The sequence below is a fragment of the Balaenoptera physalus genome (assembly GCF_965194825.1).
Source record: "Balaenoptera physalus genome assembly, chromosome: 7".
NCBI classification, from domain to species: domain Eukaryota; kingdom Metazoa; phylum Chordata; class Mammalia; order Artiodactyla; family Balaenopteridae; genus Balaenoptera; species Balaenoptera physalus.
Genome location: NC_138886.1, coordinates 96,550,073 through 96,572,994, shown reverse-complemented (window position 1 = coordinate 96,572,994; position 22,922 = coordinate 96,550,073). Strand labels below are relative to the sequence as shown.

General features: G+C 41.3%; 1 protein-coding gene across 2 annotated transcripts in view; it reads left to right on the top strand.

Moving 5' to 3' along the window:
* Positions 1-4,555: 4,555 nt before the first annotated feature.
* The window catches only part of LPL (lipoprotein lipase), a gene marked incomplete at its 3' end in the record, with an annotated part of 38,483 nt that continues 20,116 nt past the window's right edge, over positions 4,556-22,922 (top strand). The window contains exons 1-2 of one of the 2 annotated variants that reach the window (XM_082469763.1): positions 4,556-4,850; positions 11,503-11,672. In XM_082469763.1, coding sequence (XP_082325889.1) covers positions 4,763-4,850; positions 11,503-11,672 — 258 coding nt within the window. In that variant the 5' untranslated portion in view covers positions 4,556-4,762. The remainder of the gene's footprint in view (positions 4,851-11,502; positions 11,673-22,922) is intronic. The other variant, XM_082469764.1, reaches the window with a different exon arrangement.

Below are 22,922 nucleotides of genomic sequence, written 5' to 3'. Positions count from 1 at the left end.
TCCATATTCAAATCTCATAGAAAGTCTCCTTTGATTTCCTACACGGACTTAAGTTTTTAAGTTTGGGTTTTTGTTTTTTTTTTTTCGGAAAAGGGAAAATAAAAACTACTTATAAACAAATATGGATTATAAATCTGTGGGTTATGTATGTGACATTCTTTTTAGTTTTCATGAGTTGTCTTCTAGGGAAGGCCTATATCCTTCTCTGCCCCCACCCCGACCTGTTGTAGTTCCTCTGTGACAGAATCTGTCTGTCTGGCGTGTTCTGATGTGCCCCCCTCACTGTAAAGCCTTATTCTAGGACATGCCATTGCAATGCATTATCTTTTTCTTTTTCATTTAGTCTCTCTTTTTAAAAAAATTGACGCTGTTGGAAGGACCACAGAGGTGAAAAGAGCAATACCTTCCTTCACCTTACGTACAATCTACGTAATCTTTATTTTCTTTCTTATTTAATCTTTTATTTATCTTATGTATCTTTTATTTCTCTTCTTAACTTTATTTAGACAAAACTTATTTTATTTATTTATTTTAAAATAAATATTTATTTATTTATTTATTTTTGGCTGTATTGGGTCTGCGTTGCTGCGCATGGGCTTTCTCTAGTTGCAGCGAGCAGGGGCTACTGTTCGTTGTGGTGCATAGGCTTCTCATTGCAGTAGCTTCTTTTGCTGTGGAGCATGGGCTCTAGGCGATCGGGCTTCAGTAGTTGTAGCACACAGGCTCACTAGTTGTGGCTCACGGGATCTAGAGCACAGGCTCAGTAGTTGTGGCGCACAGGCTTAGTTGCTCTGCAGCATGTGGTATCTTCCTGGACCAGGGCTCAAACCCGTGTCTCCTGCATTGGCAGGCGGATTCTTAACCACTGCGCCACCAGGGAAGTCCCTAGACAAATCTTTTAATGTTGATATTACCACATGATTTTTTTCTTTCTCTTCATTTTTTTGGTTTGTTTTCTTGTGTGTTTGGAAGAGGGTAGGAGATGAATACCTCCAACTCAAGAAAACTAAAATCCTTAAAATGTATCTGGCTTATTTAACACCATACTTTTGTCATCTGAAGCAGTTCTCCCCACACCTCACAATTTCTTTGCCGCCAAAGCAAAGAAAGTAACCTGCTCCCTTTACTTAAACCTGGTGGAGGAAGGAGACAGTAGCAAATTGGCAAAATATAATATTTATTTGTACTTTAACTTTTTTAGAACATAACACCCAACTTTACCAGTGGAGAACTATATTCTGTCTGAGTTTAATCTTCCCTTGAACTGCTACTTGGAATTTCTTCAACATAGCTTTGCTGGGTAATGAGTAAAAGAAGAGGTCTGCAAGACCAACATCTCCACTTATCAACTGCCTCAGTCCCCAGATTCCAGAGCTATAACCTCAACCTCATCCTCACCCTCACTGTCATATCATCCCTGTTCAGATACAGATTGGGCTCCTCCCTCCCTTTTAATGCTGGGATATAGGTGGGTAGCAGCAGAAAAGACTTTTATGGCAATATTTAGTAAACATTTTGGTTTTGCTTTTATTAAGGTCAATAGATTTAAATTTTTTATAATTATGATTTTGTATTTATAAATTTTATTTGTATTAGCCATGCTTTTTTCTACATTAAATATAATTTTTGCGATAGAGACCATATTCACTTCAGTACTGATGCTCTTTTAGAGCCCACTTAGACATTTCATCAGACTTATTGAGCAAACCAGCCACAAAATAAAATCTGCACTTAACTATGCATGTAGAAAAAATATCTGCTTCCCAGCCTTTTCTGGTTTGCAATTACAGCAACATTAAAATATCACACATCAAATACATTTTTTGTTCTTCCTTTGGATCTCCAAAAAAAAAAACAAACCATACTTCATGATTTGTGGTTACCATTGTTTAATCTTCCTTGAGTTTCATATTCCCTCATCTGTACAGTGGGAATATCATTAAGTTTTGAAATGATTAAATGCAAAAAGGGATGAAAAGTGCCCAGCATGTGCAAATAGCAGGCCCTCAGTTTAAATGACAGAAGATAGACAAGAAAGAAAGGAAGAAAGGAAGGAAGGAAGGAAGGAAGAAAGAAAGAAAGAAAGAAACTTTCTGACATGTGGAGTTCTGGAGTTTCTGGTCGTTTCTTCAGGTATGCCCATTTAACTTTTTACTTACAGTTTTAAGCTTATAACAGGAGCAAATAAGAGTACTTGTTTGTTAAACGTTTATACAAAGCTTAGTATCTTTTAACCTGAAGCTTTTTAAGTCTGTTACAAGGGAAATGTCAATCATGGAAAAAGTCAAGGCTCACACTATCGGTGATAAATAACCTTGCTGAAGTTTGGGCAAGGAACTTCTCTAACGCACATGCAAGTCTGTACTTGGAGATCATGTGAGCCTCTGCAAAAGAACGCAGGCACCTGATGCTCTGAGAGCAGCCAATCAAGAGAGTGCCTTGCAGCCACTCCCAGCTGCCCACTGCTTGTCCCTGGGATTGGAGCCAATCTGTCTGCTTTTCTACCACGCTAAGCTGCTATGAGTGAATTCTTCCTGGAAATCTCTGCAACTCTGATGGATATGCAGTGTAACAGTACAGACCACTCCAAAATCTGTTTCATATTAAAAAAAAAAAAATTACTGTAACTCTTGACTGCTCTGATTTTGTGTCTGTTAACCCGGAAAATCATTTTAAACATATATTATAAGCATCACACTTCCCTTTAGCAATTACATAAAATCTTCTTGCAGTTCTCTGAAAGGCATAGCAGTGCAGATTGGTTTGGTTGTCTTAACAAATGATATTTATGTGTGAAAATAGACTGCTTGTGTATTCTATATAAGGTAGTAGACATTTTTGCACTTTTGTTTATATGTTATTTATACCTTGAGCACAGGCAATGCAAATGTACTCACCTTGTGTCATGTTTTAAAATTAGAATTTACTATAGAATTTTTGGAGGACTGCCACATCATAATTATTCATCTGTTGCTTGGTCTGTTCTGCTACTTCTGAAGCTCTTCTGAGGGTTTAATTCTTGGAACATTTCAACATTCCTTTACATGTATTGTAGTATAGACTGCATGTGCACGATGTATTGTTTAATAATTGCAATACAAGACAAATTGTGCTGTGACATTTAACACAGTAGCTTAAAGATAGAACTCTATTCTGTAGAATAACAAACTGAATTATTTGGGCAATATCAGGTATTTTGTTTTTGAGAAAAACTGAAAATATGAGCCTAGTTTAAATTGTATGGCCTTTCATCTTTCTAACATACAAATGTAGATTGTGTGTGTGTCTGTGAGAGAGGAGAGGCAGAGAGAGAGGGAAGGAAGGAAGGATGAGTAGAAGGAAGCACTGAAGGTATTCAGAGAAATAATCCAATATAGACAGTGAATTGGAGGTTTTGGTTTATGAGCCCATTACTCAGATGTAAAGTGGAGAGTATAGAGTTAATTATCCCTCCTGGCTAATTCAAATTCTTTACATTTAAAAAGATATTTGAAAGTATTCTCAGCATTTTGGACAAAAAATGCAATATCCAAAGTGATTTTATTATTCTTATTATTTTACTTGCATACCTCAATACATCTTTTTAATAGCTTTATTAAGATATAATTTACATACCATAAAGTTTGCCCATTTAAAGTGTACAAGTTAATTTTTTTCATTTATCTACCCAGTTGTACAACCATCACCATAATGTAATTTTAGAACATTTTCATCACCATCACCCCCAAAAAATCTCCATTTTCCTCCCTCCCTTATTTCCCAGCACGAGGCAACCACTAATCTACTTTAAGATTTGCCTACTTGTGGATATTTTAAATGAACGGAATCATAGGATATGTGTCTTTTGTGACTGGCTTCTTTCACTTAGCATAACAATACAGTTTTAGACTATTTGGCCTCAATATTCTGCCTCTGAGGATAAAATGTAATCTTTGCATTCCTTGATGAGTTTGAGGACTGGGTATAATTTTCATGAGGCAAAAATTAGAAACTAGTTAGAGCAAGAGGACTTTCCACAACCACTTGCCATTTTGCCAATGTTAAAATACCAGATTGTGCAAGTTCAAGCTGCGGAACAACGTGTGTTCATGGGTCCTTACATTGACATTGTCCAGGAGAATTTGGGGGGGGGGGGAATAAACAAAAAACAAAACAAACAAACAAAAAACCACTGCAAGTTACAAACGGGATCCATCAAAAGAGGAGTGGGTTTCAGTATTGACCAAATGTAGTTTAACAACTTAACTTCCTTTCCTTGGAAAGCTGGTGATTCCAGAGTATTTCACATAAACCTGTGTTTGGTGCTTGTGCCGGGGACCCAGAAGAGCCAGACGCCTTAGGAAAAGCAAATAGGCCTCATAGAGAAATTAAAATTTCCTTTCTGCCCTTTCCCCCTCTTCTTGCTGGCAGGGTTGATCCTCATTACAGCTTGCTCAAATATTTGGAAGTGAATTTAGGACCCTCCCCCCAACTTATGATTTTATAGCCAATAGGTGATGAGGTTTATTTGCATATTTCCAATCACATAAGCAGCCGTGGAGTGGAAACAGTGTCAGACTCAATTTCTCCTCCTCCTCCTCCTCCTCCTCCTCCTCCGAGGAAACCTGCCACTTCTAGCTGCCCTGCCTCCTCTTTAAAGGGTGACTTGCCCTGCGCCAGACCGCTGCTCCAGCCTGCTCCCGCCTCAGGCTCAGCCGGTCCATCCGTCTGTCCCTGCTCCAGCCGGGTGCCCTGTAACTCGCACAGAGGGACGCGCCCCGAGATGGAGAGCAAAGCCCTGCTTCTGGTGGCTCTGAGCGTGTGGCTTCAGAGTCTGACCGTCTCCCGCGGAGGGGTGGCCACCGCCGACAGTAAGTTTTGCGCGCAGACTCCCCTCCACTTGCAGAATCTGCTCAGCGGCCACTTGCGCACGTTGTGAAGATGGGAAGGAGGAAGTAGGAAGGGGTTGCGATGCGTGCCGGGGACTCTCCTAGCCCGAGCGCTTGCCCCAAAAAGGGTCGCCGGGGTGGGATCTGGAAGGGCCACGGAGGGAATTTTTCCTCCGGTCTCTCTGGGGCGGCTCCCACTTCTCCTTTCTCTCTTTCCCGCGTTCCCGCGCTGTCCCCTCCACTCTGGCTGAGGCTGAGTTCCCGGCCGCCTGGGCTCAGCAGGGAAGGGAGCGGGGAGAGAGTGTGAGGGGCGGGACCAGGGGGGCGGGAGGAAGGGCTCAGATGGCGGTGACCCGCAGCAACCTTTTCGCTCTGCGGGGCCCTGGAATGAAAGGCAAGGGAGCCAGGGTGACCCTGGCTTGGCCTTGGCCGCGGCTCAGTCCCCGTCATTGAGAGCGCGGTTAGAAAGTGGCCCCTTCTGGAGAAGCTGGCCCGTGGCCGGGGGTGGGGCGGCGGGGGGGGTTGACCGTCACTTAGGAGTACAGGACATTCTTGCTCTGCACGTGGAGGTGGGAGAAGAGGACACGGGACGCGGAGTCCTGGGGACGCAGCGTCCTGCAAGGGTTGGGGCTCCGGGGAAGCTGTTTAGCTTCGACTCTTATACGCTCGGCTTTTTTTAGCGGCCAGCAAACCTAGCGAAGAGTTGACCCTCCTGAAAAACGTGGCAGAGCGACCAGCAGTCTGTGGCTGCTGACTTGGGGGTTGCCAGGTTTGCACTTGGCTACCCTTACTGTCCTGCGAGCTGAGCTCGGCTCCGGGCGCCCTGCCCCGCGGTGCGGTGGCGAGCAGTTGGGGTTTCTTGGGCGCCGCCGGGAGGCCACTGGCTGAACCCCAGTTACCTCTCACCAGGGTTGAGGCATCGAGGCCGGATGTGCATTTCTTTATTGCAGGGAAGATGAGTTCCCAGCCCAAGACCTGCCACAGTAGAGGCAGCCTGTGTAACTTGAACCTTGGTTCAGTTAACACACAGCAGCAACTGAAAAGGCAACTGAAGCAAGTCACGAAAGGAGGCAACATTTTCTTTTCTCTTCCTTGGTGGACTTGCAGTTAGGGCGGTGTCCTTTGGTTGTGCTTTCAGGGGGCGCAGTCTGCAGTGGTTCAAGTAATAGTCTAGTTTGTCTCTGACTTTGGTTGCTGCTAAAGGCTTGTTTTATTTCAGCACTAAGTTGTGAAATAACATTTTTGATAGATTAAAAAAAGAAAGTAGATTCCATCAAAGCTGATAAGAAAAGTATCTTTAATGTCAGATCAGTTTGGGAACAATGGAGGCTCAATTAGAAAGTCTTAAACATGAAGTAGCATGTGCCGCTGGATAGTGTTTTACACGGTCCAAGAAAATGGTTGGAACAAACTCCAAATTCTTATTTCAGAAAGTACACCACAGAGTAATGTTACTTAGACTAGAAAACACACACAAATAAGTGTCATCCACAAATTGAGTTTTTTCTAGACTCCCTGAGAGATTCAGGACCCTAAATTCCTGGGCTAGTCAGTGGTCATCTCTCTGGGTTTTGCTTCCTCAACTCTAAAATGAGGAGTTTGGACCAGACTCAAAATTCTCTTAGACCCCTCCAGATGTAGAGAACAAACTTATGGATACCAAGGGGCGAAGGGGGGATGGGATGAATTGGGAGATTGGGATTGACATATATACACTACTATGTATAAAATAGATAACCTATGAGAACCTACTGTATAGCACAAGGAAGTCTGCTCAATGCTCTGTGGTGACCTAGGTGGAAGAGAAATCTAAAAAAGGGGGATATATGTATACATATAACTGATTGTCTTTGCTGTACAGCAGAGACTAACACAACAGTGTAAAGCAATTATACTCAAAGAAAAAATTCTAAAAAAAGTTCTCTTAGACCCCTCTAATTCTTTACTCTTTGATGTAAATGGATACAAGTGATTAATGAATTAAATTGGATTTTAATCAACACATGCTTTTCATGGCTGTAAATGCTTTGTAAGGGAGGAATCATTTTGAAGTGGACTTGAAATTAATCCTTCTCATCCTTCCCTCCCACTCTCACTCTACTGCCCCACTCACCCCCCCTTTATATTGTGCCTCTCCCAACACAGCAAATTTCTGCCCCCTTTATCCTCCAAATGAATTTAGGTAGGAATGTGAGAAATTCAGAGTAGAAAGGTACCAGTGTGAGGGAATGGCAAGCAGCACCCTCTCTGGGCTCTGACTTTACTTATTCATTCTCGATTTCTAGGAAAAATATGAGGATACAGGCACTGCCCTCAGCTCTTTGCTCTTGGAGGCACCACAGTCTCTGCGTGGCCCCATTAGGAAATTGAAGAGCTCAGTAGGTGCAGTTCTATTTGACTGGCCATAGTGAATTTCTAGGCTAACATCTGAGTTAAACATGTTGGGTGATGACAGCAAAGTAGCAGGTACCACCTGCAAAGGGAGCAGAGCTCAGCAAGAGAGTGATTGATTAATAGCTGTATGGAAAGGTGGGAGTCAGGCACTGGGGAAGACTGACAATGGGAAATTTTCACTTTCTTTCAGGCAGTGTATTTTTAGCTCAGTCCTCCTTTTTTGCTTTATTCTGGGAAGAGAAATTGGGCTGCGCATTTCACGGCCACTATTTTAGCAAACACTTTTTTTCTATAAAAATGAAAAGTAAATCGGCTTGTTAGGTAAGTCAAGCATATTGTTTACATTGGAATATCTGAAAACCTCAATTGATTCAGTCAGATAACAGCACTGATTCCCCCCTGCCCACGCCCCGCCTATTGTTTTTTTTTTTCACTTGTTTTTTGGCATTCTACAGAAGCTGAGCCAATAACTGTGACCATCAGCCTCAGAGAGGAGGTGAATTACTGATGAAGTTCTTTAGGGGTGTGTGTTTGTGTGTGAGAGAGAGAGAGGAAAGAAAAAAAGAGAAAGGAAGTAGAAACTTCTAAGGGAATTGCATTATAATTGAGCTCTTGTATCTCATGTCTTCATATAAATGTTAATCTTATTTATCTGATAACTGTGAACTGCCTTTAGAGTCTCTTTCCTGGGATGTTCAGTGTTCCTCCTATAATGTACCCTCTATAAATGTGCCTTTAAAGTGCTTTGACTTCTCAGCCTAACTTCATTCCTGTGAGTTATTATCCATATTAAGATAACTCCTTGTCTTTGTTTATACACATAGATTTTTAGCTATCTATTTAGGAATTTAGGGATAAAGATTATATAGTCAAGAAATGCATTAACTTGTAACTTTCCTGGTGCCCCCAATTCTCTCCCCTTAGTGTGTGATAAGAACAGGTCTGATGGTGTGATGTTACTGATATGATAAGCCAAATTCAGAATAGGGGCCCTTATAAAGGATTAAACCTTATGCACCTCCCCCCTGACACACACTGTTCTAAGGCAGCTTTAATTTCTAAGGGGATCTGGTGAAAGGTCCTTCTCCCCTTAAAGGGCTAAGGGCAGAGTCACTAATATCATTTCCATGTATGAAAAACAATAATTTTTTTAGCAACAGTTGAGTCAAATCAGTTCATCTGCCAGCCAGAAGCAATCCCAGTGTATATATTAGGTCAACTAAACATACTCATAATGACCCATAATGAATTGATAACTCATAAATCAGGGTCCATCCTTCTCCCTAACTCTTCCTGGCCTAAGTTTGGAAAGCACACTCATTTTTAGAATGCCAAGACATCCTTGAGGGGTTGGAAACACCAGTAGTGTGGAAATACCTGTCAGAACGCCAAAGAGAGGGAAAGACTGACTAAACACCAGTAACATTTATGATTTCAGATAAAGAACAAACGTAGAATTGAAAACATCACGTGGCATATAGAGTGGTATTATTTTCTTGTCAAAGGCTTCATTGTGTTTTCTGTAACTTAAAATGGAAAAAAAAATTCCATGAAAAGTGAAACAAAAGTTTCCAAATACAAATTTGCTTGAGAATGTATGAATTTCCTATCATTTTTCTTTACAAGCGATGTACCCAACAGAAAAGGTTGGTTGTGGGAAACTGGAACTCTCAATGAGCCATACAGATAAACTGATACAAGATCTATAGATTGAATAGACTTCTTTTTTATAGAAATATACAAATCCTGCCTTAATAATTTCAAAGAATATTCTTAGTCATTTCAAAACCACCAGCAACACGAGAGCCACCATGTTGCACAATTCTAGGAAAAAATAGAATAAAAGTGACTGGTATCCTCTGGAGTTATGCAAGGCAATAATCTTAAATATCAGTTTGGCAAATAGGTGGTGGGCAACATCTGTCTGCCAGATTGTTCAGAGTATTTCTGCTTTAAAAAGCTTGCTGATCGAACATGTTAAAATAAGACTGTTATGAGAGGAAACATGAGTTATTTGATATAAAGCAAATATATAGAGGGTAAAGTTTATTTAGTTTTCAATTTTCTAAAGCACTTTCTAACAGTAAAAGAACTTCTTGGGCAGAATCTGAAAGTGGAATCAGATTAAAAATCTGTAATATTTTTTGACCATCAGATAAATAATTAGGCCACCAGAGTGCTTTCTGGTTAGGAAGGAAAAGGAAGACCCACATCTTCAAATGAGTTGAGAGGCAGAGAATATTCTTGATTGATGAATGGATTTCAAGTGAAATTTTACTATATGGAAATGAAAAAAAAGCTTTAAATATCAATAGTCTATCACAGTCTTTTATTTGAATAAATCTTCTTAGAATGTTTAGGTGCTAGGGGTATGTGTGTGTGTGTGTGTGTGAGAGAGAGAGAGAGAGGGATCAACTTGTTGCATGTAATGAATCACTTGCAAGCAACCACAATATTGTTTAAGGAATTTTGGGAAATAATTAAAAAGGAGAATGCTGGTCAGTCCTCAGAAAATTATATGATAACCTTGATTCAAATGCCTGTACTTTCACTGTACTATATCATTCTTATTTTAATTTTTGGTCTGACTTTTGCAATATTATTTGAAATTATGGATTTTCAACTTTTGTGAAAAGAAAGAAGGTTTAGATTAAGAAATTAGAAGTATTTCTAAGCAACCTTAGTTATTTATCTTTTTTTTTTTAAAGAGTAAATAGTTGTTGTTGTTTTGTTTTAATTTATTTTATTTTATGGTTGTGTTGGGTCTTCGTTTCTGTGCGAGGGCTTTCTCTAGTTACGGCAAGTGGGGACCACTCTTCATCGCGGTGCGTGGGCCCCTCACTATCGTTGCCTCTCTTGTTGCGGAGCACAGGCTCCAGACGCGCAGGCTCAGTAATTGTGGCTCACGGGCCTAGTTGCTCCGCGGCATGTGGGATCTTCCCAGATCCAGGGCTCGAACCCGTGTCCCCTGCATTGGCAGGCAGATTCTCAGCCACTATGCCGCCAGGGAAGCCCCAGTTATTTATCTTTTGAAAGTTTTAAATAGCCAAATCTAAAATCTATTAGTTAGTACCTTCTTGTAGTGAATGGATAGGTTTTTTGACTTCTTTTTTACTTGACCAGAAATTAGATAACTTCCTAATATAACTTCCCTTTGGTGTGCTTGCTTTATAAAAGAGTTTGATTTTATTTGCAATACAATTTACTTAAAGTGTTCACTGTGATATTATATGTACTACCTACAAATACCCTGCAAAGATTTATCAACATTTAGAAGTATTGTCCAGAGAGTCAAAAAATAGGCCAAAGTTCTCTTTCTCTCCTGACTCACTTTGGGATTAACTATGAAGAACCAAAGTGGATTCTTTCCAAAACCACCTTTGCTATAGTACTTTAAGCATGGACTTTGTGTGGAAGACTGTAAAGACAAAATTGAGAAAAGAAATACTGGTGGGAAGAATTAACCATAACTCACACATAGCACAGATATTTCTGAACAACCCGCTAAAGGATTTTTAAAAACATTTTAAAGTGATGTATCTTGCCATGCTGGTGGGAATGATTCCATACAAAAACTTCCCCATGCTTCCAACTTTTCTTCTTGCTAAAATTTAAAACAATAATGCTAGGGAAAAGGAAACAACCTTCCTTCAAATAAGCCTTATTATATCATATTTTGCAGGAAGACAATCTCTTGATGTAATCAGAGATTTAAAGAGGGTGAAATCATATATGAAGTAAGTGGAACTATATAACACAAGTGCCCTGAGCCAGTGTTCTCTAGAAGAACTACAACCAAGAGACCTGGGTTCTGGTCCCTACTCTCTCTCCCACTATTGGCAGCATAACCTCGGCTCACTCACTTGAATTCATAATTTGAGAGAAGATTAATTAAGGAATTCCCAAATAGCAGTTCTCTTACTTGAAACTGTATACACACACACACACACACACACACACACACACACACACACACACACACACACGCCCCTTGACTGAAAAAGAGCTGAAGAAAAGGATAGAAGACACAGAAGAGGTCAATATTACTTAACTCAGTTATTTTAAGGCTGTCTCTGTCAACTTTGAGCACCACTGGAGGATACATTCAGTTTTTTGTTTTTTTTTTTAACTTTAGAAACAAAAATAACATTGGTGGTGTTTGCTTGTGAATCTAAAACGTATCAGTCCAGCAAGTAAAACAACCCTCTAATTAACCTCCTATCCAATTTTGCCTTTTCAGGAATTACAGGAGGAAAAGATTTTATAGACATCGAAAGTAAATTTGCTCTCAGGACCCCCGAAGACACGGCTGAGGACACTTGCCACCTCATTCCTGGAGTGACAGAATCTGTGGCTAACTGTCACTTTAACCACAGCAGCAAAACCTTTATGGTGCTCCACGGCTGGACGGTAAGAAAGGCTCCTTAGGAAGGAGCTGAGTGGCATGAACCAAGCATTCTGATTGGCTTGCCCCAGTTGTTGGGAGCCCAGTGATGGGAACCCAGTGATGGCTTTGCTTTAAACTTGAATAAAGACAATTCTGGCTCGGGGTGGGGATTGAGGAATCTAAAGCCAAAGGTTCATGGGTACTTCCTCTGGACAGTGCCAGCCTTCATTTTACCACGGTACCTAGCTGTGACCTCGAACCAGCCATTCTCCTGGGCCTTTGTTCAAGTACAGAGAAGAATATAGGTTACCATTTAGAGGAGACAATGGAAAACTGGCATGATCTGATTCATCCAGCACATTGCCAAAGTCCTTTCCTAAGGAAGATAACCTGTAAGAGGGGGGAGAGGGCTGGAGTGGAGGGAGAAGGTGCTGTTTCTGGTTCTGCTGTGCCATCCTCCAGCTCTGTGATGTGGCTCCAGATACGTCTCATCCCTGGGCCTCAGTTTACTGATCTGTAAAACAATGCGATTAGACTAGACGTCCCTCCACTTTCAACGTTCTCCAACTGTAAACTTTTGGGAGCTTTACTTGAGAGGAAAGAGGGCTAGCCAGGGAACTGTCAGCGACATGATAAGAATATGAATAAAAATGCTAATTAGTCACTTTATATGGCATAGTTCTTACTTAACTACTTTAGCTTGTTTTCAATATTTTCAATCCTTAGTGAGCAGATTTTACTGTTTATTTAAAAGGACTTATATAAAATTGATGGTTAAAGAGATATTATCTTTCCATTATGTCAGAGCATGTGAATAAGGTAATAGACACTAAATTCTAATGAGATGAATTAGCTAATGATTGATACTTCCAGTCCTGATTTCTTTTCCTACATAACTTAAGTGCCTTTGTTATTGACAGTGTAGGACAATTGCTATAACTTTTACAGAGATGAAGGCAACTAGTAACAGAATTCACAGGGATGTTTATTTTAATAAAATACATCTATTTACTAGAGTTAACACAGTAAATTACATATCTTATGATAAAATTACATATTCAAATTCCTAACATAGATCTTTTTATATTTTAAGAGGTTTAAATAGGAAAACATAATCTTTGGTGATTTTAGAGACATTTTAGTTGTACGTAGTCTTGGCTGTTAATACTTTTCAAAAATGTTTAAGCTTAATAAACATTTATATGACAGAAATAAATTGAGTATCTCAGGCATCTCAATCTTATCCCTGAGAGAATTTTATAATTTAAGAATTTTTGAAAAACATTTCCTTCTCACATTAAGATGACATGACTCACCTAGTATCAGTAGATAGCACCAATTTCTATCATTAGCCCTACTGCCCAATAAGCCCACTTATATTCTTCACATCATATGTCCTGACTTTTTTGAGTGCCTGGGCTCAGAGTCTGGGCCACTGGCTGTGAGACTGAGTTTCATCGTACAGAGCTGGTCGGTCTGTTCAATAACTCATCCAGCCATGCTGGATAACTGATCTCAGCCATTTCAGTCAACTCCCTGGCTGGTTCAGTGGGACCACCTGGCGCAGGTGGCAAGGAGAGCTTCAAGTTCAGCTGTATGCCTGAGAATCAAAGCTTTTAAAAATTGGTACTGATTTAAGGAAGCACAGAAGAAAAAATTAGGAAATAATACCTTTTCAGAATTGAGCACAGTGGGTCCTTGTTTTGCACCCCTTTGTTGGGGTTACTTATAGCAGTGTCTTATGTTAAATTAAAAAAAGAAAGAATTAGATTGGTTGTTAGGCAGTTACTAAAAGTATCAGTCACTGTAGGAGTAAGTTGGGTTCCTTGCCCTTTGGCAGATTACCTAATTTAGAAACACTGATAGCACAGAAAAACTTGAAATAGGTGCTGAGAGCAAATGAGATTTTCCTGCCTGATCTGAGGTAAGCAGCTCAGCGACTCAAGGGCGTAGGACTAGGGGAAGTGAGGAGGTTTGTTCTGCAGCTTTGACGAACCTGAAAGAATGCTTAGCATGCAGTGTGCACAGGACACATCCCAGAAGGCAGTCAGACGCAGCTGTCCTGGAGCTTGGCCACCTGCTTGTGTTTAAGTCCAGGGTTCTCATTGTGGTGTTGGAGATCCTCACCCCTGGCTGAAAGGAGTGATTAACATTGCATTCTGAAGAAATGACATCATCCTGTCTCAAAAGGCAGCTGCAAAGGGTGGCCAGCCTGCAACCTCTAAGAGAGGAGAAAGGGAGGCAGGACCAATTCCTCAGGGTTTTTTGCTGGGTGGGCATTCCAGCTGGTTCCTCCAAAGACCCAGGCTTGAAGCAGCCTCACTGAGACATGTTCAAAGAAGACTTAAACATGTTCCTAATGGGCTCACATCACCTATGTGCCTTTTCTTTTTTGTTTTCTCCTCATGCTGGAAATAGATTACAGAGCTGGCATTTTATCACTGCAAGTAGATTGGGAACCAGAATGGTCACAAGAAGAAATTTTGGAGGTGGAGAGTAACTTCCGGATCATCTGATTCTGACCCCTTTGTTTTATAGGTAGCCTAGTAAGGTTAATACAGTGCCTGTGTTCATAGAAGTAATCAGTGGAAGAGCTGGGATTGGAACCAAGATCTCCTGAGTCCCAGGCTTGCTTTTTCCTTGCACAGAGCACAACAATTTGGTGAAAAATCATGCAGTTAGTGTCAGGAGTGAAGAGAGAGCTCATGTTTTAATGTTTTAGCCTAGAAAATAGACTAAACAAAATGGAAGCATAGATTTAAAAGAACACACCATCTAAGATCAAAGTTTTAAATGAAGTCCCTTGGTTTGGGAATTCAAGAGTCTTATTTTTGTCCATTGGCATTACTCTAAGAAGAATATAGGTTTTACAAGCTTCCCCTTAAAAGCTGCCTTAAACATGGATTTCAGAATCTTTCTCTGTTGAGTACATAGTTGAGTAACCTTTACTATGGCTACAGTATGATCTGCTCTCAGGTAATATTAGGAGTGGATAGATTTGCGGATTTAAAGTAGATTGTTGCTGTGTACAGGCTCTTGGCAGGGTGGCATGGAATTTTATCATCTGCAGTTTTTTAATGTGTTTCGATTATTTTAAAGTAAGCATCTTTGCAAAGATGTCCAATGTCTCTTCTTTAATAGCATAAGTCTTTTGACTTTGAATTTGGGGGCCTTTATCAACAAGAAGCAAAGAATTACAGTTGGCAGTCTGCTTATCTCCAAAACAGGACCAATCTAATAATTTGGGAAGTACAATTATTAAGCCACATTAATTGCACTGTGATAATCAAGAATTTGAGAGAATTGTGAAAAAGTCTGAACTGAAACTAATCATTTTCTTATGTATTAAGAGATTGCTAAACAAAGTTACCTTCTGTTGGAATAGATTAGTATGTTTAAAACTATTGTTTTCATTATCACATCAAATGTTGTACGTAAATGACCCTTTATAAGAATAAGGGACATTCACATCTCCCAAATTAATTTATTAGCCTAATTGAAAGTATTTAAACTAAATTTCTTTTAAAATCGTCTGTAATTCTGCTGCAAATTTTTAACTTATTCAGATTGATCTTTCCTTTTAATACTATAAATTATTGAAGTTTTACTGAATTTATAAAATATGCTTTTATTTTTTTTTTTTTTTTTTTTTTTCTTTTTTTTTTTTTTTTTTTTTTTTTAACATCTTTATTGAAGTATAATTGCCTTACAATGGTGTGTTAGCTTCTGCTTTATAACAAAGTGAATCAGTTATACATATACAATATGTTCCCATTTCTCTTCCCTCTTGCATCTCCCTCCCTCCCACCCTCCCCATCCCATCCCTCTAGATGGTCACAAAGCACCGAGCTGATCTCCCTGTGCTATGCGGCTGCTTCCCACTAGTTATCTATTTTACATTTGGTAGTGTATATATGTCCATGACACTCTCTTACCCTGTCACATCTCACCCCACCCCCTCCCCATATCCTCAAGTCCATTCTCTAGTAGGTCTGTGTCTTTATTCCCGTCTTGCCACTAGGTTCTTCATGGCCTTTTTTTTTTTTTTTTTTTTTTTTTTTTTCCCCTTAGATTCCATATATATGTGTTAGCATACTGTATTTGTTTTTCTCTTTCTGACTTACTTCACTCTGTATGACAGACTCTAACTCCATCCACCTCATTACAAATACCTCCATTTCATTTCTTTTTATGGCTGAGTAATATTCCATTGTATATATGTGCCACATCTTCTTTATCCATTCATCTGTCGATGGACATTTAGATTGCTTCCATGTCCTGGCTATTGTAAATAGAGCTGCAATGAACATTTTGGTACATGACTCTTTTTGACCTATGGTTTTCTCAGGGTATATGCCCAGTAGTGGGATTGCTGGGTCGTATGGTAGTTCTATTTGTAGTTTTGTAAGGAACCTCCATACTGTTCTCCATAGTGGCTGTATCAATTTACATTCCCACCAACAGTGCAAGAGTGTTCCCTTTCCTCCACACCCTCTCCAACATTTATTGTTTCTAGATTTTTTGATGATGGCCATTCTGACCGGTGTGAGATGATATCTCATTGTAGTTTTGATTTGCATTTCTCTAATGATTAATGATGTTGAGCATTCTTTCATGTGTCTGTAGGCCATCTGTATATCTTCTTTGGAGAAATGTCTATTTAGGTCTTCGGCCCATTTTTGGATTGGGTTGTTCGTTTTTTTGTTATTGAGCTGCATGAGCTGCTTGTAAATCTTGGAGATTAATCCTTTGTCAGTTGCTTCATTTGCAAATATTTTCTCCCATTCTGATGGTTGTCTTTTGGTCTTGTTTATGGTTTCCTTTGCTGTGCAAAAGCTTTTAAGTTTCATTAGGTCCCATTTGTTTATTTGTGTTCTTATTTCCATTTCTCTGGGAGCTGGGTCAAAAAGAATCTTGCTGTGATGTATGTCATAGAGTGTTCTGCCTATGTTTTCCTCTAAGAGTTTGATAGTGTCTGCCCTTACACTTAGGTCTTTAATCCATTTTGAGTTTATTTTTGTGCATGGTGTCAGGGAGTGTTCTATTTTCATACTTTTACATGTACCTGTCCAATTTTCCCAGCACCACTTATTGAAGAGGCTGTCTTTTTTCCACTGTATATGCTTGCCTCCTTTATCAAAAATAAGGTGCCCATATGTGTGTGGGTTTATCTCTGGGCTTTCTATCCTGTTCCATTGATCTATATTTCTGTTTTTGTGCCAGTACCAAACTGTCTTGATTACTGAAGCTTTGTAATATAGTCTGAAGTCAGGGAGCCTGATTCCCCCAGCTCCATTTTTCGTTCTCAAGATTGCTTTGGCTATTCGGGGTCTTTTGTGTTTCCATACAAATTGTGAAATTTTTTGTTCTAGTTCTGTGAAAAATGCCAGTGGTAGTTTGATAGGGATTGCATTGAATCTGTAGATTGCTTTGGGTAGTAGAGTCATTTTCACAATGTTGATTCTTCCAATCCAGGAACATGGTATATCTCTCCATCTATTTGTATCATCTTTAATTTCTTTCATCAGTGTCTTATAATTTTCTGCATACAGGTCTTTTGTCTCCTTAGGTAGGTTTATTCCTAGATATTTTATTCTTTTTGTTGCAATGGTAAATGGGAGTGTTTTCTTAATTTCACTTTCAGATTTTTCGTCATTAGTGTATAGAAATGCAAGAGATTTCTGTGCATTAATTTTGTATCCTGCTACTTTACCAAATTCATTGATTAGCTCTAGGAGTTTTCTGGTAGCATCTTTAGGATTCTCTATGTATAGTATCATGTCATCTGCAAATAGTGACAGCTTTACTTCTTCTTTTCCGATTTGGATTCCTTTTATTTCTTTGTCTTCCCTGATTGCTGTGGCTAACACTTCCAAAACTATGTTGAATAATAGTGGTGAGAGTGGGCAACCTTGTCTTGTTCCTGATCTTAGTGGAAATGGTTTCAGTTTTTCACCATTGAGGACAATGTTGGCTGTGGGTTTGTCATATATGGCCTTTATTATGTTGAGGAAAGTTCCCTCTATGCCTACTTTCTGCAGGGCTTTTATCATAAATGGGTGTTGAATTTTGTCGAAAGCTTTCTCTGCATCTATTGAGATGATCATATGGTTTTTCTCCTTCAGTTTGTTAATATGATGTATCACATTGATTGATTTGCGTATATTGAAGAATCCTTGCATTCCTGGGATAAACCCCACTTGATCATGGTGTATGATCCTTTTAATGTGCTGTTGGATTCTGTTTGCTAGTATTTTGTTGAGGATTTTTGCATCTATGTTCATCAGTGATATTGGCCTGTAGTTTTCTTTCTTTGTGACATCTTTGTCTGGTTTTGGTATCAGGGTGATGGTGGCCTCGTAGAATGAGTTTGGGAGTGTTCCTCCCTCTGCAATATTTTGGAAGAGTTTGAGAAGGATAGGTGTTAGCTCTTCTCTAAATATTTGATAGAATTCACCTGTGAAGCCATCTGGTCCTGGGCTTTTGTTTGTTGGAAGGTTTTTAATCACAGTTTCAATTTCAGTGCTTGTGATTGGTCTGTTCATATTTTCTATTTCTTCCTGGTTCAGTCTCGGCAGTTTGTGCCTTTCTAAGAATCTGTCCATTTCTTCCAGGTTGTCCATTTTATTGGCATAGAGTTGCTTGTAGTAATCTCTCATGATCTTTTGTATTTCTGCAGTGTCAGTGGTTACTTCTCCTTTTTCATTTCTAATTCTATTGATCTGAGTCTTCTCCCTTTTTCTCTTGATGAGTCTGGCTAATGGTTTATCAATTTTGTTTATCCTCTCAAAGAACCAGCTTTTAGTTTCATTGATTTTTGCTATTGTTTCCTTCATTTCTTTTTCATTTATTTCTGACCTGATCTTTATAATTTCTTTCCTTCTGCTGGCTTTGGGGTTTTTTTGTTCTTCTTTCTCTAATTGCTTTAGGTGCAAGGTTAGGTTGTTTATTCGAGATGTTTCCTGTTTCTTGAGGTAGGCTTGTATTGCTATAAACTTCCCTCTTAGCACTGCTTTTGCTGCGTCCCATAGGTTTTGGGTCGTCGTATCTCCATTGTCATTTGTTTCTAGGTATTTTTTGATTTCCCCTTTGATTTCTTCAGTGATCACTTCGTTATTAAGTAATGTATTGTGTAGCCTCCATGTGTTTGTATTTTTTACAGGTCTTTTCCTGTAATTGATATCTAGTCTCATAGCGTTGTGGTCGGAAAAGATACTTGATACGATTTCAATTTTCTTAAATTTACCAAGGCTTGATTTGTGACCCAAGATATGATCTATCCTGGAGAATGTTCCATGAGCACTTGAGAAAAATGTGTATTCTGTTGTTTTTGGATGGAATGTCCTATAAATATCAATTAAGTCTATCTTGTTTAATGTATCATTTAAAGCTTGTGTTTCCTTATTTATTTTCATTTTGGATGATCTGTCCATTGGTGAGAGTGGGGTGTTAAAGTCCCCTACTATGATTGTGTTGCTGTCGATTTCCCCTTTTATGGCTGTTAGTATTTGCCTTATGTATTGAGGTGCTCCTATGTTGGGTGCATAAATATTTACAATTGTTATACCTTCCTCTTGTATCGATCCCTTGATCATTATATAGTGTCCTTCTTTGTCTCTTGTAATAGTCTTTATTTTAAAGTCTATTTTGTCTGATATGAGAATTGCTACTCCAGCTTTCTTTTGATTTCCATTTGCATGGAATATCTTTTTCCATCCCCTCACTTTCAGTCTATATGTGTCTCTAGGTCTGAAGTGGGTCTCTTGTAGACAGCATATATATGGGTCTTGTTTTTGTATCCATTCAGCTAGCCTGTGTCTTTTGGTGGGAGCATTTAATCCATTTACATTCAAGGTAATTATCGATATGTATGTTCCTATTCCCATTTTCTTAAATGTTTTGGGTTTGTTATTGTAGGTGTTTTCCTTCTCTTGTGTTTCTTGCCTAGAGAAGTTCCTTTAGCATTTGTTGTAAAGCTGGTTTGGTGGTGCTGAACTCTCTCAGCTTTTGCTTGTCTGTAAAGGTTTTAATTTCTCCATCGAATCTGAATGAGATCCTTGCTGGGTAGTGTAATCTTGGTTGCAGGTTTTTCTCCTTCATCACTTTAAGTATATCCTGCCACTCCCTTCTGGCTTGCAGAGTTTCTGCTGAAAGATCAGATGTTAACCTTATGGGGATTCCCTTGTGTGTTATTTGTTTTTTTTCCCTTGCTGCCTTTAATATGTTTTCCTTATATTTAATTTTTGACAGTTTGATTAATATGTGTCTTGGTGTGTTTCTCCTTGGGTTTATCCTGTATGGGACTCTCTGTGCTTCCAGGACTTGATTAACTATTTCCTTTCCCATATTAGGGAAGTTTTCAACTATAATCTCTTCAAATATCTTCTCAGTCCCTTTCTTTTTCTCTTCTTCTTCTGGGACCCCTATAATTCGAATGTTGGCGCGTTTAATGTTGTCCCAGAGGTCTCTGAGACTGTCCTCAGTTCTTTTCATTCTTTTTTCTTTATCCTGCTCTGCAGTAGTTATTTCCACCATTTTATCTTCCAGGTCACTTATCCTTTCTTCTGCCTCAGTTATTCTGCTATTGATCCCATCTAGAGTATTTTTAATTTCATTTATTGTGGTTTTCATCATTGCTTGGTTCCTCTTTAGTTCTTCTACGTCCTTGTTAAATGTTTCTTGCATTTTGTCTATTCTATTTCCAAGATTTTGGATCATCCTTACTATCATTATTCTGAATTCTTTTTCAGGTAGACTACCTATTTCCTCTTCATTTGTTAAGTCTGGTATGTTCTGACCCTGCTCCTTCATCTGCTGTGTGTTTTTCTGTCGTCTCATTTTGCTTATCTTACTGTGTTTGGGGTCTCCTTTTCACAGGCTGCAGGTTCGTAGTTCCTGTTGTTTTTGGTATCTGTCCCCAGTGGCTAAGGTTGGTTCAGTGGGTTGTGTAGGCTTCCTGGTGGAGGGAACTAGTGCCTGAGCTCTGGTGGATGAGGTTGGCTCTTGTCTTTCTGGTGGGCACGTCCACGTCTGGTGGTGTATTTTGGGGTGTCTGTGGCCTTATTATGATTTTAGGCAGCCTCTCTGCTAATGGATGGGGCTGTGTTCCTGTCTTGCTAGTTGTTTGGCATATGGTGTCCAGCACTGTAGCTTGTTGGTCGTTGAGTGAAGCTGGGTCTTGATGTTGAGATGGAGATCTCTGAGAGATTTTTGCCGTTTGGTATTACGTGAAGCTGGGAGGTCTCTTGTGGACCAGTGTCCTGAAGTTGGCTCTCCCACCTCAGAGGCACGGCCCTGATGCCTGGCTGGAGCACCAAGAGCCTTTCGTCCACACAGCTCAGAGTAAAAGGGAGAAAAAAAGAAAGAAAGAAAGAAAGAAAGAAAGAAAGAAAGAAAGAAAGAAAGAAAGAAAGAAAGAAAGGCTATAATATAGTGAAGTAAAATAAAGCTATTGTAAAGCAGAGCTATACAGACAAAATCGCACCCAGAAGCATATACATATACACTCACAAATAAAGGAAAAGGGGAAAAATTAATATATCCTGCTCCCAAAGTCCACCTCCTGAATTTGGGATGATTCGTTGTCTATTCAGGTATTCACCAGATGCAGGCACATCAAGTTGTTTGTGGAGTTTTAATCCGCTGCTTCTAAGGTTGCTGGGAGAGATTTCCCCTTATCTTCCCTGTTCGCACAGTTCCTGGGGTTCAGCTTTGGATTTGGACCCGCCTCTGCGTGTAGGTCGCTTAAGGGCGTCTATTCCCCGCCCAGACAGGACGGGGTTAAAGGCGCAGCTGCTTCGGGGGCTCTGGCTCACTCAGGCCGCGGGGAGGGAGGGGTACAGAGGAGGCGGTGCGAGCCTGCGGCGTCAGAGGCCGGCGTGACGTTGCACCAGCCTGAGGCGGGCAGTGCGTTCTCCCGGGGAACTTGTCCCCGGATCACGGGACCCTGGCAGTGGCGGGCTGCACAGGCTCCCGGGAGGGGCGATGTGGAGAGTGACTTGTGCTCACACACAGGCTTTTTGGAGGCGGCAGCAGCAGCCCCAGCGTCACACGCCCGTCTCTGGGGTCCGTGCTGATCGCCGCGGCTCACGCCTTTCTCTGGAGTTCGTTTAGGCGGCACTCTGAATCCCCTCTCCTTGCGCGCCGCGAAACAAAGAGGCAAGAAAAAGTCTCTTGCCTCTTCGGCAGCTGCAGACCTTTTCCCGGTCTCCCTCCCAGCCAGCTGTGGTGCGCCAACCCCTTCAGGCTGTGTTCACGCCGCCAGCCCCAGTCCTCTCCCTGCGATCCAACCGAAACCGAAACCCGAGCCTCAGCTCCCAGCCCCGCCCGCCGAGCAGACAAGCCTCTCGGGCTGGTGAGTGCTGCTCCGCGCCGAGCCTCTGTGCGGGAGTCTCTCCGTTTTTTTCCTCTGCGCCCCTGTTGCTGTGGGGTCTGCGGTGATCGCCGCGGCTCGCGCCCTTCTCTGGAGTTCGTTTAGGCGGCGCTCTGAATCCCCTCTCCTTGCGCGCCGCGAAACAAAGAGGCAAGAAAAAGTCCCTTGCCTCTTCGGCAGCTGCAGACTTTTTCCCGGTCTCCCTCCCAGCCAGCTGTTGTGCGCTAATCCCTTCAGGCTGTGTTCACGCCGCCAACCCCAGTCCTCTCCCTGCGATCCGACCGAAGCCGAGCCTCAGCTCCCAGCCCCGCCCGCCCCGGCGGGGGAGCAGACAAGCCTCTCGGGCTGGAGAGTGCTGCTCGGCGCCGAGCCTCTGTGCGGGAATCTCTCCGTTTTTCCCTCTGCGCCCCTGTTGCTGTGGGATCCGCGCTGGTAGCTGCGGCTCGCACCCGCCTCTGAAGTTCGTTTAGGCAGCCCTCTGAATCCCCTCTCCTCGCGCACCAGGAAACAAAGAGGGAAGAAAAAGTCTCTTGCCTCTTCGGCAGCTGCAGACTTTTTCCCGGACTCCCTCTCGGCTAGCTGTGGTGCACTAACGCCTTCAGGCTGTGTTCACGCCGCCAACCCCAGTCCTCTCCCTGCGATCCGACCGAAGCCCGAGCCTCAGCTCCCAGCCCCGCCCGCCCCGGCGGGTGAGCAGACAAGCCTCTCGGGCTGGAGAGTGCTGCTCGGCGCCGAGCCTCCGTGCGGGAACCTCTCCGCTTTGCCCTCCGCACCCCTGTGGCTGCGCTCTCCTCCGTGGCTCCGAAGCTTCCCCCCTCTGACACCCGCAGTCTCCGCCCGCGAAGGGGCTTCCTAGTGCGTGGAAATCTTTCCTCCTTCACGGCTCCCTCCCACTAGTGCA